At 43.0% G+C, this 17,889-nt stretch overlaps 1 protein-coding gene across 2 annotated transcripts in view; it reads right to left on the bottom strand.

The window, feature by feature from the left end:
• The window catches only part of macrod1 (mono-ADP ribosylhydrolase 1), a 110,542-nt gene that overhangs the window by 19,876 nt on the left and 72,777 nt on the right, over positions 1–17,889 (bottom strand). For both annotated transcript variants that reach the window (XM_047585511.1, XM_047585509.1), the window contains exon 5: positions 15,792–15,908. In XM_047585511.1, coding sequence (XP_047441467.1) covers positions 15,792–15,908 — 117 coding nt within the window. The remainder of the gene's footprint in view (positions 1–15,791; positions 15,909–17,889) is intronic.

Here is a 17,889-nt window from a genome sequence, read left to right as displayed (position 1 = left end):
TACTTGTCAGGATGAGCAAAAAGTGATTGTTCCACTGACTAAAATGGAAAAATATCCGGGCAGCGCACTTCAGTTTGTTTCCAGGTGAATCAGTTTTCCCATCAGAGGATCCATTTGCATCACACAGACCACTTGTCATTTTTTACACAATGTTTTAAACATTTCTTCAATTGTTTTTTTTTTTTTTTTAATGATACAAGGACAAGTTTTTTTTCACATCTCATTTTTTGAAATACCTCAATACCTTTTAATCTCCAGTACCAGTGCAGTTAGACATTTTGCCTCTCTCTGTGAAAACTGTGAAAACAGTGAGATAAAACGATATGTCATGATTTTTACATATATTATATATATATATATAATTTTTTATATATATATATATATATATAATATATATATATATATATATATATATATATATAATTTTTTATATATATATATATATCTTTGTTTTGTTTTTATTGACTAATTTAAGCTCAATTTGTCCATTTGGGGCAATAGCACAAGTACTAAACGCAACACTCACAAATGACCACTTTTTAAGCGGATATGGTGAAAAACAGCTGCATATTTACAAACCCAGTAGATACGTTGAACCCAAGACTGAAGGTCTGTTTTGGTCCCAACCTTCTCCTGGAGGAAATACCTAGTTCATTAGCTGCTAAATGCTCCGACGTGTTCACCCGCTCATCACTAACCCTGTCTGGTGTTTGGAGCTGCTCAGGTAGTGCACACTGAGACCTTTGTGCTTTTATTTTTGTTAACAGCAGCTGTTTAAAATGTAAAAAAAGTAAAGAAAGTAAATAAGCAGCTAGGTTTATTTTGCCTCTTGTCGTACTGTTAAAGACAGGTTTTCACTTCCACCGTGGCACGTCTGACAAGCAGCCTGAATACGTGCACCGCAGTAGGTGAAGTTGTTTTCACTTTTCATCCATGGATGGTTTCAAACATGGGCTGCTTGAGCAGCTGTTTCAGCACACTACACTCCTCCTGCCACCATTAAACAAGAGACAAGGAGCTTTACTGCTCAGGAAACTTAAAAAAAAATAAAATAAATAAAACACGATATTGTGTGATTCCTCTGTGCCTCCTAATGCCACAAATGTATAGATGGTATGAGAGGGCTTAGAGAGGATTCCACAGATCTAGACTGAAAGAACCATGTCTGAATAATGTGACAGTCCCTCATCAAACTGCTTCCTGATAAGGAAAAGAGAAGTCCCTGAGAAATCACTTAGTCGGAGTACAGGAACCCACACAGAAAGAATACCAAGTGCCTGTTTATATATATATATGTATATATATATATATATATATATATATATATATATATATATATATATATATATATATATATATATAGTCCTACTGCATAGATTATCAAAGGTTTACGATGTATTGCTTCCTACACGTTGCATAATGGTTGTCCACTTCACTGACAGAGAGGTTTAATGAGGGCCTCTTGACGCTAACTGCATGACCCCGAACCTCAGTTGTGTTGTGTTGTGTTGTAAAAATTCTTTTCCAACTCAAGTTTTTCAGTCTCTATTATTGCAACAGTTGGCCTTTGTTTAAGGACAAGGTTGTTGTGTTTCTATCATTGACTGTATATATACCATGAACCTTGAAAATGTAAAGTTGGGCTTTTGATCATGGAGGTCTATGGGGATTTGCTCCCATATGGAGCCTCAAGTGGCCACTCGATGAACTGCAGTTTATTTGCACTGGCGCATGGACTTCAACGTTCAGACCTGGAGGTTGCCGCCTGGTTTATTACTACAGCTTCTCATCTCTAATGGTCCTCCTGGAGGTGTCAATGGGCTAATTCAGACAAACATCAGTAATTTGTGCTGGCAGGACAACTCTGTCCCTCCCACCCAACTCTCCTCTTAGTCCACATTTGTTCCAAATCTCGACTCATTGTGTCCGTTTTGATCCTCATTCCAGCCTTAATCTGCCACCAGACGCTGTTTGCAGTCGTCTCACTGAGCACCTGCTGCAGGCCCATTAGCAGTTAAGTGCCACAGTATCAGCCAGAAACAACAACAACAACAACAAGCTCTGATGACTATGACTCTACTGTACTCTTTCCACATTACGGTTTCCCTGGCCTCACTGGTCTGTCAACCAATACAAGGTTAAGGCAATTTAATTTGGTTAATTTAAGGTTTATTTAAAAACGGACCAACCAAGCGTTGAGGGACACAGCTCAGCAGTTATCGTGAGGTTTATCATTATTGCCCAGCGCATTTCTGTAGGTAAAGACTTTATAAAAGGGTTCCTCAGAAAGTGACCTTTTTGAAAACTGATGTACATTATGATGTCATTTACAGAAAATTTGTACATTGTAAATTTTTACAGAGCAATTGTTTGTTCTAGAAATTGCAGGAAGAAAGGAAACAAATCAGAATGGGAGTCTGGTATCGTTTCATTATGGGGCATGTTCCAACCAGTATACACTCACCAGCCACTTTATTAGGTACACCTTGCTAGTAAAAGGTTGGACCCCCATTTACCTTAAGAACTGCCTTAATTCTTCGTGCATACTTTCAAAAAGGAGTTGGAAACATTCCTCAGAGGTTTTGGTCCATATTGACATGATAGCATCACACAGTTGCTGCCGATTTGTCAGCTGCACATCTATGATGCCAATCTCCTGTTCCACCACATCCCAAAGGTGATGGTCTATTGGACTGAGATCTGGTGACTGTGGAGGCCATTGGAGTACAGTGAACTCATTGTCATGTTCAAGAAACCAGTTTGAAATGTTTGTGACATGGTGCATTATACACTGTGGTCATAAAGGGATGGACATGGTCAGCAACAATACTCGTGTAGGCTGTAGCATTTACACCATGCTCAGTTTGTACTAAGGGGCCCAAAGCGTGCTCAGAAAATATCCCCCACACCATAACACCACCACCCCCACCTGAACCACTGATACCAGTCAGGATGGATCCATGCTTTCATGTTGTTTATGTCAAATTCTGACCCTGCCATCTGAATGTCACAGCTGAAATCGAGACTCATCAGACCAGGTAACGTTTTTCCAATATCCTATTGTCCAATTTTGGTGAGTCTGTGTCTCAGTTTCCTGTTCGTAGCTGACAGGAGTGGCCCCCGGTGTGGTCTTCTGCTGTTGTAGCCCATCTTCTTCAAGGTTCAACATGTTGTGCTTTCAGAGATGGTATTCTACATTCCTTTGTTTTAACCAGTGGTTATTTGAGTTACTGTTGCCTTTCTATCATCTCCAACCAGTCTGCCCATTCTCCTCTGTCCTCTTACATCAACAAGGCATTTTTGTCCACACAACTGTTGCTCACTGGATATTTCCTCTCTTTCGGATCATTGTCTGTAAACCCTATGTGGGAAAATCCCAGTAGATCAGCGGTTTCTGAAATACTCAGACCAGCCCGTCTGGCACCAACAACTGTACCCCATTCAAAGACACTTAAATCCCCTTTCTTACCCATCCTGATGCTCTGTTTGAGCTTCAGCAAGTTGTCTTGATCACCTCTACATGAATAAATGCATTGAATTGCAGCCATGTGATTGGCTGATTGGCTATTTGTGTTAACAAGCAATTGAACAGGTGTACCTAATAAAGTTGCCAGTGAGTGTATAACCAATATTTGATATTCCTACAACCAATCAGTTTGGTTGCAATCAAATTGAACTCCACAAAACCACAAAACATTCGTGGAAGGTTGGCCTGTCAAGTTGTTAGTTTATTCTCTGATGAAAACTTGAATTCTTAGACTTTTTAATCAAATTCATCTCATAATTATAACTTTGGCTGAGAGAAATTCATAGAGTAATTGTAATTATAACATGATAAGATCACAACTTATACTAACGATAATCACTGCGCTCTACTTGACAAGACTTTCGGTCTGATTTATCTTGTTTCTTTATGTTTTCAGTGAAATGTTCTCATGCAAAATTCATCTAAATTCTCAGCTCAGTACAGACACCAGCCCCCAAAACCACATCACCCCTGTTTCACCCTCTTCTCTCGGGCGTCTAGTGGGTTTTAGAATTGATTTCAAGATTACTTATTGATCATGTTTTAGGGGCGTCACGGCATGTATTGTTGCTGAGGTCCAGCTGAAAACTAAAAAGGTCAGAGTGTTTGCATTCAGGGCTCAGTCTGAGTGGAGCAGACTTCTATTTCTGTTCTTATTTCTTTTAATGTAAACTTTGATGTTACTTTTCAGCACAGTTTCAAGATTGCTGAGAAGGCGTTAGAAAAATCCTACTTTATTGGGGCATATCAGGAAAAAAAAAAAAAAAAAAACTCTAGTTTAAACTGCAAATGTAAGAGCTTCCAAGAACCGGCTGTATGATGAATCACTATTGTGATTCATCGCTTGGTGAGCAATTTATAGAGCGTGAGAGCGCTGCGGACGGCTCTTTAAATAACAGCAGGGGCCGATCAGAACATGCAAACCGGTTAAAACACACAGCAGCTGAAACACTTAATTACAATGGTCAAACATGGAGGAGAAGGTAAAAAAGGAGTCCTAAAAAAAAAAACAGTTTGTTCCCCACGCGTGTGTTTGTCTGTGTGTTGTGTGATTGTTTAAGTTGCCGCCACATGTCTGTTTACTCTCCATTCAAGTAGCACAGAGTGAGTGTGTGCTCTCAAAGAGTCGTTGAGCCATACCGATGCATCAACAGAGCACTCAGCGGTGACCAGGTTCACAACTCTGTGTGTGTCAGTGTGTGTTCTCAGTACTGTATGTGTTGTGTTTGTGTGGTTCAACAGTGGGTCACTTGGTGGTCATTCATCTGCATGTCATCTGCTAAATGTCACAGCTACACACACACACACACACACACACACACACACACACACACACACACACACACACACACACACTCGGTGCAAATAAACAAGGTCACTGTTTCTGCTAAAATTGAATTGTAATCTATAATTGCCATGGCGATTTGTCCTCATTGCTAACCCAATCATCTGTTTCATTCATCCTCTCCTCCCTCTTTCCATCCATCCATCCATCCATCCATCCATCCATCCATCCATCCATCCCTCCTCCTCACTCCATCTTTCCGGTCCACTCTCTACGTCCTTTGTCGTCACCCTCTTGCCTCCCTCCCTCCCTCCTTCACCATTACCTCATCAAGTCATCCCACCTCTCCTCCCTCTCGCCCCTGTGGTACCTTCTCCTCCACACCTCCATCACCTCTTCCATTCCATCCCTTCTTCGTCCTCCCTCCATCCCTCCCATGCCTTCCTCTTTTCCCGCCTCATTTGCTCCACCCTTTCCTCCCGTGTCCCTCTCATCCCTCCATTATCCTCTTTTCCCCCTCCACATCCACGTCTCTCCGTTCCCGCCTCTATTAGATACCCCCCCTCACCCCCTCTTCCTCCCCGCTCCTCCTCCTCCCTCCCTCTCTCCCTCCGTCACCTGAGGTAGACAGTTCTGTCAGGAGTCGGCCTTATTTACCGCCTCTCTTCGCTCCTGTTTACATTATCGATCGGCAGGGTTGCTTTAGTTCCACCATACATCAACAACCTCCTCCTCCTCCTCCTCCTCCTCCTCCCCCCCCCCCCCCCCCCCACCCTGTGTTACGGCTGCTGGCTCACATTACCCTGAAACACAGAGAGAGAGTGGGAGAGAAGAGGGGAGAGGTGGGGGGGGGAGCTCAATGGGGAGATGGAAAGCTAGCGGAGCATGTTAGTATGTGTGAGGGATTTACGTTTGAAGGAGGGGGTGTGTGTGAGCAGAGGTGTTAAAGGGACAACGTGTGTGACTGACAGAGAGAGAGAGTGTGTGTGTGTATTTAATATGCCAAAAACATACACTGTCATCCTATGCGACTGCCTGGGGCTGTTATGTGGTTTTCTCTGAAAAAAAATTCCGTGAAATAAACCGCACATGACGTGGCCAAAAGTATGTGGACACTCAAACATTATAAACCTTCAAGAGAATTACATTAATATGCTGCTGCAACACTCTCCTTGAAATGCCTCCAAGAAGATAAAAACCTGACTGCAAATTATTCCCATTCAGGGAATCAAGAGCAGCGAGCCACCGATGTTAAGGCTACGAGGCCCAGCTCGCTGAGGTGAGAAGTGAAGTTAAGGTCAGAGCCACACCAAATTCCGAGAAGTCTATTTCTGTATTTCTGTTCTGCGCTGTCGAATGGAAACGCCACACATTTGGCATTCATTGGCGTAAATGACACAATCCCATCTGCTCCTGGAGGGACACATACATGTGCAGTTTTTCCACTACTTTCTGACAACTTGTTGGGTTTCAGTTCTGCAGACTCATCGTTCACATTTCTGCTGAAGATTCTCGACAGCACAACCCTCTGTATTTTCAACCGGTGCACGACGCGTTGGTTCTGGTGTGGAGGGCTTTTTGTTAAACAAATGTCTCTCTCTCCTTCGTGAATGTTTTAGTTAGCCAGTGGAAAGAGTGAAAAGCTTGCCTCTGGGTTAACGTGCTGTGGTTCTGGGACCCGAACCAATCAATGGTGAGGAGAAGTCGAGGATATAACCTCGCCTCACCCGAAACTTAACAAAGGAGTCAGAGGCGGTTTCACACATTTAAGATTTTCATGGATCATTCGGACAATAAAAAAGATAAAAACTCAAATACTCCACAGACGCTAACAATAACAAAGCAAAAAAAAGCTCCAGAACAACAGGGTGTCCACATACCGCACTAAGATGCCAAAAATGAAAAAACAGCCTCCTGGAAGAAAATATCACAAATACAGATGCGTTATCAAAAATCAGGGTTTTTTCTTTCTCTTGCTCTGTATGTTGACTAATGAGGGAGAAACTTAACCGACCGGCTCCTTCATGCTGATTTTGCACAAGCGTTTTTGCTGTCTACTTAACAGCAGCTACCATCGTGACAGCTGCATACGGTGCAAAAAATGTGCATGTAACGGCCACGTTTTATTATACCGCTCCAGGTTACATTTCTCCAGATTGTCATCATATGAACATGCAACACAACAGTTTATGATGTACGAGGAGGAAATTTAACGGCGCCTGCAGACGAGCATTAGCATGCAATATGAATTAATGACCGTCATTCCAGTTGCTCTGCATAGTGGAGACATATTGTGTCTTTGCATGGAACACTGATGACAATCCTCGGAGAGTAGGAAGGTATTCTGAGCAGTGGCTGTACCCTGTCGTCATGTAAAACTGAAATACTTCCAAATTCTTTTTGTGCATATTCTCCTCTTGCCTGAGGGAATTGTTTGAAGCCATTTTCTTCCAACCCACCGCTAGTTATACAGTTTATTGTTTTCTCTTTGGCATTTATGAATCTATTAGTTGTATGATAAGCCTAGTCTAAGTTTGTGTCTTCAAATAGTCTCAGTGTCAGGTTTTACACACACAAAAAAACAAAAAACAAAACAAAAAAACGAATGCAAAATAACTATTTCTGGTGACACATTTACAGTTGTTTTATTAGAGAAACTTGTATTGGATGATAATATTACATGTAGAGAACATTAATAAGGATCATATTTATTATTATTATTATTTTAAATGAAAGCCTAGAAGATTTTCATTTAGATAAATCTCTGTTAAGTCCCTATCAGGGAGCGAGGTAACGCGCTTCAATATTTAAATTGTCACTATTATGAACTGGGTGTCTGTGGGGCATTCGCAGAAAGTGTGGTATTAACTTACCACTAATGTAATCTCTATAAAGAGATCTCGAGATCTAAACGTTAAACAGGGGTTCAGAGACGGCTGCAAATCAAACTGAACATTTTCTACAACGTCATTTTTTTTTTTTCAGACAGTTTTCAGACAGAAGATCAGTTTGAAATACTACATGGAGTAATGGAAGAATAAGGAGCAGTGAGGTGTTAGACCAAGAGCTGGAGCTGACAGCTCCAACTTCAGCTCCAACAGTATAACCCACTCCTTTCACTGTGCTGTGCTCTTCACAGACTCCTGTCACCAGCAGCATGTTAAAACAACAATAGCTTGTTTTGCTGCCTTCAGAATTCTGTGAGACGTAGGATTAAACTACACTTTATGTTACCAACAGAAACACATGTTTACTTTCCCAAATCAACCAGAACTGAATAGTTCAATGTGGGTACATTAAATAAAAGCAAGCAACACATTTATATCTAATATGGTTATTAATGCATTCATATTTTTTACGTTGTAGCTGGTTGCTATAAAACTCGCTCGCTGTTTAATATAAAGAAAGTAATTGTACAAATAAAGTGATTTAATTGTAAAATCTCGGTCTGTACAGCAGATAGTAGTGAGGTAAACGAAGCTGCTGAATACAAAGTGCAAGAGTTCTCTCTCAATAAATGGGTCAAAACATGAAATGCAAATACCACTCATGCAAAATATGTATTTATTTAGCTTCCAGCACGCACACTTTCTTTTGTGTCCCTTGTTCTCTAGAAGCAAACCCCTCTTCTCATGAGAGTCTTCTGTGGTTTCATCCCGTCTTCGGCAGCCTGGTAATACTGAAGCGCTTATCAGATCAATGATACGACGCTAACAAGCTTCTCTCATCAATGTGCAAAAACACAAATCAGCCTGACCTAATTATAATACAAAAGCTTGTTTTTGTTTAACAGGCAGCGCTGAGACACAAAATGAAACGCTTAAAAATATTTTAGTCCTTGTCACACTGTATGATCTCCTCGCTAATAGAGAGTAATAAACTGAACGGCGTGATGAAAGGAAGGAGCGCAGACGAGCAGACGAGGAGTGGAAACAGTAAGTAACGCAGACACGAAAAAAGTGAAATGAATTTTGCATGCGTTTTGCAAATTCAGCCTGCAAAGAGACAGGCTCCATGCGGTGTGGTGTGGTGTGTGTATGTGTGTGAGGACCAGTTTCAGTTTTACTCCACCGGAGTGAGGACATTTGAGCACATTTTGGGTGGTCCTCTCTTCTTTACGAGGCTGTTTGAGGCGGTTTTAGGGTAAAAGTTACAACTATGGTTATAGTTAGAGTAAAGGTCAGGGCTAGTTGAGATGGTGAGGTAAGGGGCTGGGGGATGCATTACGTCAATGAATGTCCTCACAAATGCTGCAGCCATACAAACGTGTGTTTGTCTCATAAGTGGGCATAAAGCTTAAGAGAACTTGACTGTGTGTCTTCCGGTGACACCCGCCCTGACTTTCCTTTTTGTCTGCCGTCCCAGCTTCTCCCCTGCTCATTGTCATTCCTTGTCATTTTGGCTCTGAATCCCCCTCCATCCTCCCCTTTTCGCTCCCCTCGCGGCCCCTCGACCATTCTTACCTGAGAGGCCACGAGCCGCTGCTCTTGCTATTCATAATCAACAGCTATCCATTCGCCCATCCTTTCCCCTCCCCTTCCTCCCTCTCTTCTCATACCTCCATCTGTCCCCTGCCTTTCTTTATTTGCCTTTAAAGCAGGAGGCTGGTTCCTTTGTGTGCTCTGCCTAAGTTTGTGCTCAGCCAAGCGGACACAGCCCTTAAATCCAAGCCCAGGCTCCGGCACAATGGGAAGGCTCAGGTCTTGTAAAGGCCCCTATGGTTCTCCCTATCTCCTCCACCTCTCCATGAAAAAGTCAGAGAGGCAGTTATTCTAAACAGGAGGAGAAGACGGAAAAGGGAGGAACAAACGGCAGACTCTTGAAAGAGCGGACATAATTCTCTTCAACTGAGAAAAGCGGCGAAGTCGTTCTTTACTCCCTCTCACTCCTGCTCTCCAACGCTCTTTCCCGGAGCCAAGCAACACTGGAGTTTTTTTTTTTTATCCCCTTTTTCCTGCTTCAAGGCAAATGAATTAACTGAATGAATTAACACCAGGGCTGCTGCTGCTGCTGTGATCATCATCATCATCACGCTCCTCCTCATCGGTAGCAGCAGTTTTGACGAAGGTTTTTAACACCTCGAACGATCACACTGCTGACGCCGAGGCAGGAAGAAGCAAAAATGTCGACAACCTTGTCAAAAACAGAAGAAAAGAGGAGAAAAAAAAACCCTCCTCAACTAGCAAGGTATCACCGTCTGAGTGCTACAGTCTTTAGCCCAGAGCCTTGTCAAGTCTCTTGGCACTACTAAAGAAACCTTGCTGCTGATGATGATAGGAGCGGCGGGGGAGGAGGGATGAGGTGAGACGTGGAGGAAAAGAGAAGGAAAGGCGGGAAAAAGACGGGAGCGAGACGCATGAGGGTAAAAGAAAAGTCAAATTCGGGAACGGAGAAGAGGCAAAAAAGAGGGAGTGAAAAGGTATAAAGGTGAGGAAGAAGATGAGAAGAACAGGAAGGAGCGAGGTGTTTAAGTTGTTGATCACGCACGGCAGAGACGCCGTCTGCACAGAAAGAGAAACAGACGCGAGAGAGCGACAGGCAGAATAGCAAAGCAAAAAAAGATGGAGGTCTTGGAGGAGAGGAAGAGAGGGAGTCCAGGAGAGCTGCAGTGAGGATTTTAATTAGCGGTAATTGGCCACCGAGGGAAAAGAAACTGGGAGACGGGAGGCAGGGAGGGAAGAGAGGGGAGCATAACAGCCAGTTTTTGACAGAGTGATATCTCTCTTGCTTTGTGCCTCTCTATTTCCTTCAGCACTTCTTCAAATCTCGTCCTTTCCAGCTCCATCTTGTTTTCCCTTCATCTTTTTCCACCTCCAACTGTGTGACTCCCACTTTCCCCTAACAGCATCTTTCACTCTCTGCCAACTTCCCTCTAAATACAAGACACTGTAAATATAATCTACAGTATTTGACACATAAGACGCATATGTGCAACAGCACTGAGAAGCTTCACGCGTGGACTAAGGCGCCGCGTACACTTGACATGTTACTTGAGGTTTTTATAGGAGATAAAATCTATTAACGATGTGATCGGCATATGTGTGGCCTACAGTTTACCTGCAGAATAACACAAAGGCAGATTGAAACTCTGCGACGCTTCAACCTTGGCCGTCGCCATCTTGAGCATTGCTGTTTGGTGCAGAGATGCACTACTGTGAGGATTTTGCCGTATGCTAACTGATCTAAAAATGGCTATAATCAATATTTGTATCGCATGAATCCCTATATGTGAGCCGTGTCTCTTGTAGTGACAAACCTACAGAAAATTATGACCTTATTACAGCTGGGGCTGAGTGGTATACAAGTTCATACCGAATACCAGTATATCTTTCTGTTATGATATGAATTGTTAATATAATGGCACACCAGTGTATTTGATTATACAGCCTTAGGAACGCTACGGTGCACGACACTGTTTCCGACTGGACCGTCTTCAATGCAGCGCTGCTAAACATACACGGTGCCACTGGGTCACTGCGGGGTGTAGTGAAGATGGAAAAGTCAGAAAAATGATGTAGCAGGCAGGTTTTCATTTCTCAGCCAAAAGGTACAACCTGCTCATACCTGAACTACAAAGAGGCAGCGTTATGTTTTTGGATATGAACACAGTGGAACATTAAACAGGTAAACTACCAGCATTTACTGGAGCCTGGTGGTCTTACATCCTCCTTTGAGCTGCCACAACCTCAAACGGATGCAAATGTTGCTAAGCGACTGCTAAAAAACTGCTAACAATTTAACAGGTGACAAAACAGTTGAAAAAAAAAACGGCTCGTTTCAGACGCCGCATCCAAGTGGCCGAGGCGTCAGTCATTAGAGGTTGACAGTACTTGCACTGATCTAAAAGGAAAACTCCAGCTTTCCGGTAATTGGTGACATGGAATTCACCACGGTAACTGCGTCCTGGGAACACGGCAACGTTGCTGAAAATAGGGACAAACACGAGCTACCAGAGCGTATACGAGCCACCCGTTTGCCGAATGAGCTGCCACTTTTCCAGGTAAACTTCATTTCAGGAAAACTGAAAGTGACCTCATATTAGCTGTGTTTCCAGGTATTTGTTTATATTACGTGATTTAGGCGTTAAGGGTAAATAAAGGGTGAATCTGTAAACTGACATCAACATGTTAATGGTTGTTAATGGCGATGGCGGGCCAGCCTCTTTAGACCCGCCCTCCTGCACCCTCCGTCCCCAGTGCTGCAGCTCGGTGTGTTCAGCAGGGGAGCAGAGCCGGCTGGGGAACAGGGCAGCAGGGTTACGTGCGCGTTTATCGGTACACAGGTGAGCTGTGGGAGAACGGGTCGTCCGGACGACACGCTGGTCCGCACTCCCTCGCCTGGCAACCGCAAAACACACACCGGCTCACACCTACACATGTGTACAAGCATTCGAAAAAAGTGAGCGACAAACACACTCATCTCATGCACAAACAGACCAATCTCGAATCACTCCACTATTAATCAGCTCCTCCTTAATTACGAAGCTGGCTGTCGCTGATTTAAAGTTCTGGTTAATCTGTGATTTTAGGCACGGCCCGATTGAAATTTCCCAGCTGTCATTTGTCAGCCTCCCTAAATTGCATGCGACTCATGCTAAACAGCCAACAGTAGTGCGGCATGCACTCCGGGTGTTGCTAGGTTACGATAGCGGGATGTTGCTGGTTAAGTGGCTGTGGGATAGTGGATGCCACTCTACATGGAGGGCTGACAGCAGGTCCTCTGGATCATTTGGCAACTTGTGAGTCAGATGCTCCTGAAATCCCACATCTGGTGGCAAGCCCATACAAATCAAGATCAAAGTGTTGGCTTGGAGATTGGACCCGTCTCTCAACCTCCCTGCCTCTCTCCTGTCGAGTTTCATTTTCATTTTCTCTTCCACAACACTGTTGTTGCCTTCACGTGCTCCTGTGCCTGGTTTTTCCCTCTGTTGTTGCTGTCTTGCCTCATTCTCCCTCCTGCTGAGAGGTAATCAAGCCCTGTTGTGAGTGTTTAAGCATTAGAGCAGATGCATCTTGAATTATTCCTGGGACTTAATATTTTTTCTGGAAAGCCAGTCTCCATGAGAAATGCTGGGTAACGGTCACGCACACACGAATGCAACACACACACACACACACACAGTAAGTCAAGTCAAGAGTCTGTCAGTCACACAGACGTCATGCTGACAGTGTTACAGGTAACAGAGTGATAGGACCGGTGCAGACAGCCCTCACTGTACACACTGATACTCTGCGCCACACTGCATGAAAAATTAAATATAAATACGAATGCATAAAGCCGCAGAGTGACAAGCAGCAGCACCCAGGAAAAAAAAAAAAATCCATGTAGCATCCTCAAAGTTAAACAAGTGAACCAACAAAGAGGAACAACGTAAGAACTCATCTCCTCCTAATTCCCTCCTGTCTTCAGCTCCCCTCACATCTGCGCACTCCCCCACGCTGCTTCGTTTATTCCTTCCACTCTCCCACTCTCTCCTTATCTATCTTTTCTCCTCCTGCTCTCCATTCTGCCTTGAGCTCGCCTTTATCGGCGCTTTTTTTTTTCCTCCCCTTTTTTCTCTTCGCTGCCACTGTGAACTTAAACTCTCCGCGGAGCCGGGAACTGATATCACACAGCCTCGGTGTTGCTTTAATCTCTTCACTGCGCACGCACACAGACACACACCTGGGTGGCCATTAGAATGTACACACGCTGCGGTTACTGCATTATTGCCGTACCTATTAGTGTCATGCTTCTTTCATGTTCAGGTTTCATGTACAAGTTTCATTTTTTTATTTTTTTTTATTTCAGCCTTAACCGACGATGAATCAAGAGACGTCATCATTTGAGGGATCTTATCAGATTTTGTTTTGCTCCCTCCGGAGCCACAAATGGATTTATTGAACTTTCTTTACATGCTGCATGTACCAGTATTCCCCCAGAGCTACGAACACACTTTGATGTCTACGATAAAAATCTGCGGAGTTCCTCTTTAAGAAATCCAATTTAGACGAATCATTCTGGCATTGAGAGCCTTGTTAACTATAATAAACCGAGCGATAACTTCATTATTTTTCTTTGTCACGTTTTGTATCGAGCATTCACTGCTGGGGTTGCATGTAGAGTTAAAATAAATTAGCCAAACAAAAGAGTAGTTCCCCGCGATAACAACAATGGCTTCTTGGTATGCAGCTAGCAAAGCCAGCAGGTAGCCGAGCTGAGAAGACGCCAGCGCTGGTGAGGTACGTGCAATAATTTCAACAATAAAGTGTGATGAAAGTGTGTAAAACATCAACTATTATTATCCACGAATCCCTCTGCACCAGTGCTTCGAGTGCAGCGTCTGAATGGAAGCAGTTAAACCACAAAAATAATGGGTTGAATTTGTCTGGTTTAAATTTGCAGCATAAAATGTGATTAGTTGAATTTTTTATGGTTTTATTTATTTGTGATTTATTTATTATTATCATTACTTTTTTTTATCTCGCTCAGCCAAAACTCCCACGTGGCTCCTTTGAAGATGATGATGATAATGGTGATGTTTCAGTCTGGTTATTTTTAACAGTTAAAATCATTTAATTTTATTTCCAGGGTAACGACATGACAATTCAAACTAGGGTTGTTCAAATAATGCGCCGTGCTGTAGGCTACTACATGACGTTTACACCGATCAGCCATAACATTAAAACTACTGACAGGAGAAGTGAATGACATCGATCATCTTGTGACAATCCAGCGTTCTGCTGGGAAAAGATTGGACCATTCATGAAGATGTTACCAAGACATGTACCACCCACCTAGACCAGACCAGACACCCTCACCCCATAGCAATGACACACCTTGATGCCAGCAGTCATCCCCAGCAGGATGCAGCCTGACACAGAAACACACACAAAAATGGTTTAGGAACAACTGAAAAAAACACAAGATGTTGACCTGGTGTCCAAATCCCCTACATAAAGTAACTGTCTGATCCACAGAGGCCCCTCCCCTCAACCCATAGGACCCAAAGACCCCCACTAACAACATCCTGGTACAAGGGAGACCTACACAATATTAGGAAGGTGGTCACAATGTTACGCCTGATTCAACTATTCATATAAAATAATTTTGAACAGATGAGACACGTAAAATATATGCTGCATACAATCTGCTATAAGGGAACTTACGAGGTTTATTTTTTTAATAAGCTACTACTACTGCATTTATTTTTCTTAAACTCAATATCTTTGAGTTTTGACCAATTGGTGAAACAACAGAACTTGCAATCACGAAGCAAGTAATCAGCTAATATTAGAAAAATAAAACAACAAATGTCCTTGTTTTGCCTTATCGATCAGGAAAATGGAACAAAATAAAGACGTTACGTCCTCAAAGACCAGAAAGATATCGACTGCATTCTTAATTTTCCAGTTTTCAAAGTTATTAAATTGAAATCTACTGTTTGAGAACTACTTCCCAGTTGTTCTTATTAATCCGAGCATCGCTTACTGATGCTCTACCCACAGTCACGTCGTATATTAGAAAAAAAAAAACCTGGAGGAGAAATGCTGGAAGTGAAACACGTAGAAAATTGTTTCCCGTCATGTTGTCTCTTCATTTTCATCCCAACCTACACACTGCAGTGGAGTGCCACTTAATAATTCAATGCCATTTGCTTTGCTATAAACAGAAGGCTTTGAGTGACATTATATGGAGATATATGAGTTTCTCAGAAAAATGGATCTGCTTTCTTACTGAGAAAAAAACAGCTCACTTAAGTAGCAGGGGAAGAATAAAACATCCTTCTTTGGCAGTATTGATTTGCTTCACGCTGGTTTTTGTTTTGTTTTCTTTTTAATTCATGAAGTGGTTTAACCTTTCTTTCTCTCAGCCGCGCCGATTTCCACACCCTACATCATTGTCACACTTGCCCCCGCATTCACACCTGGAAGCAGTCCAGTCAAACCTCATTGGAGCTTCTGGAAGTTACACAAACACTCGCGCACGCTTTATACTCACACTTGGCCGGGAGGCCGTAGCCGCAGGTGATCTTGGCCTCTCCCGTCTCACAGCCGTGGAGGGAAGCGCACTCCTTTTTCAGCAAGGGACCTGCAGCGCGGTGGATCGCTCCGTCCACTGGAAAGGAGACGACAGGAGATTTAGAGAGTTGGCCTACTTACGTGAATCCCTTGCAATCCTGACTACTTACAGGAGTCCACATGTTGTTTGATGTCCAGCAGACACGTTTAATGGACTCGCAGCTTAGTGCTGACGACGATGTCGGCATCAGCGGTTAACCGTGGGATTCGGCAGGTTGCTAACTTTTGAGCCCAAATCCTTCAGTAAAAGCATCTGTCTCTCCGGATGTCAGTCTGTTTAATGGATTTTGAGGCTACTGCCTTAGATAATTACTTGATTTAATGTGTCATTACGGACTCAGCTGACTTTGACTTTTTGGTCAATTAGTCTTTATTAATTCAATTTTCATAAATCTACATAGTATTAAGGCACGAGCATCTTTCTGTGATCCGCACCACATCTAAAGACTGTGACTGTGTTCATTTCCAGGAGGCCAGTGATGCAGCAAAAGCAATTTTACAGCTGTGCCAATTAAGGTTTCACTCAGAGTCTCTGCAGCCCTTACAGTCAGACACATTTCCTCAAAGTTAAGATTAATACAGTCTTGATGTGAACAGCTTCGTTATTAGTATTCTCAGCATTATGGACCCAAGGAAGCAGCATTTAACTTTTAATTAAATCACACTTTGAGTGAAAACAACCCGTTTAAATGGAATGATCCCTGATATACTGCACCAACAACAGCCAGAAGAAAGTTCCCTTCCAGAGCAAAAGTCCAAATATTATAATATAATATAAGTAGGAGGGAGCTTTAAATGATCAGCCAGGGACAGAGGAGCTAGTTACTGAGGAGGCAGAGGCTGAAGACCAAACACTGTCCTCTAGAAATGACCTGCTACTCCAACAGTTCAAATTTGTTTTGTAACACTACTTTGTAATCAACATAATGAGGATTTTTAAAAAAAGAAAAAAAACTGGGACGTTTAATGTGCTTATTCAAATGTTGCCAGAAGAGAGACGCAAGAAAATTAACGAACGGACTTGAACGAGGGACGGTGGGGTTAACAGGTTTCTTCTTAACAACCTAGGGCACAACTCCACAGCCACGCCCAGAGGACACGTTTTTAAACGATAGGTAAACGCTGCAAAATGTTTAATGAATGTTCCAGAGCAGTTCTGCCCGATTCCGGTCCTCGGGGGCCACTGCCCTGCATGTTTTCCATGTTTCCTTCCTCCAACACACCTGATTCAAATGAATGGCTCCTTATCAGGCCACTGCAGAGCTTGATGACGAGCTGATCATTCGGACCGGAATAGGGCAGCACTGTTCCAGGGAACGTCTGCTTTTGTGACGAAATAAGGAGTCCTCCCGGCCAAAGAGTGATTAATGTTTTTTAGAGTTTTGCGGCACTTGGTTAAGGTGAGAGATCGATCGCCGTCTTGGTTAAATAATGCAGATGCGCCTTGGAGCACTGAAGCACAAGAGCAGACCAGTTAATTAATATTTTACCAAAACCACAATCTTTCCCTTGGACCGAGCTTTTGTTTGCCTCGACCTGAACGTCAGGCTCCGGTGTCAAAGTTGCGTGCTTGTTCACCCACTGTCGGCCCTGACCGCCTCCGTAGGATCTGCATGCAGTACATAATTACCATAATTAATACTGCCGCTCAAAACAATCCTGGCGGCAATTATGTCTCTCTCAGAATGTAAACAAAAACAAATTAGGAGCGTATCCTATAAATACCTTCTGGTAAACAGTGTTGAAAGACCGCTCATATTTAAATATCATTGATTGAGAATGTCAACGACCAGCATCCCCGCAATTTAACCTTCAGCAGCATCTGTTGTCTGGTGACATCAGACGAAAAAATATCGAGGCCTAATGTTGGACTCCTTTCTAAACAATTCATAATTAGAGCAGAATGAAACACATCTGTCTGGACTGGGTTTGTTTAAGCGCTACGAGGCTCGTCTGTATTTGGCGAAAAACGGTACAATAACACCGCTCCATATGTCGCGGCTCAGCATCTCCGTCTG

The sequence above is a fragment of the Mugil cephalus genome, chromosome 5 (genome assembly GCF_022458985.1).
Source record: "Mugil cephalus isolate CIBA_MC_2020 chromosome 5, CIBA_Mcephalus_1.1, whole genome shotgun sequence".
Taxonomy (NCBI): Eukaryota; Metazoa; Chordata; class Actinopteri; order Mugiliformes; family Mugilidae; genus Mugil; species Mugil cephalus.
This window is presented reverse-complemented; position numbering and strand designations above follow the sequence as displayed.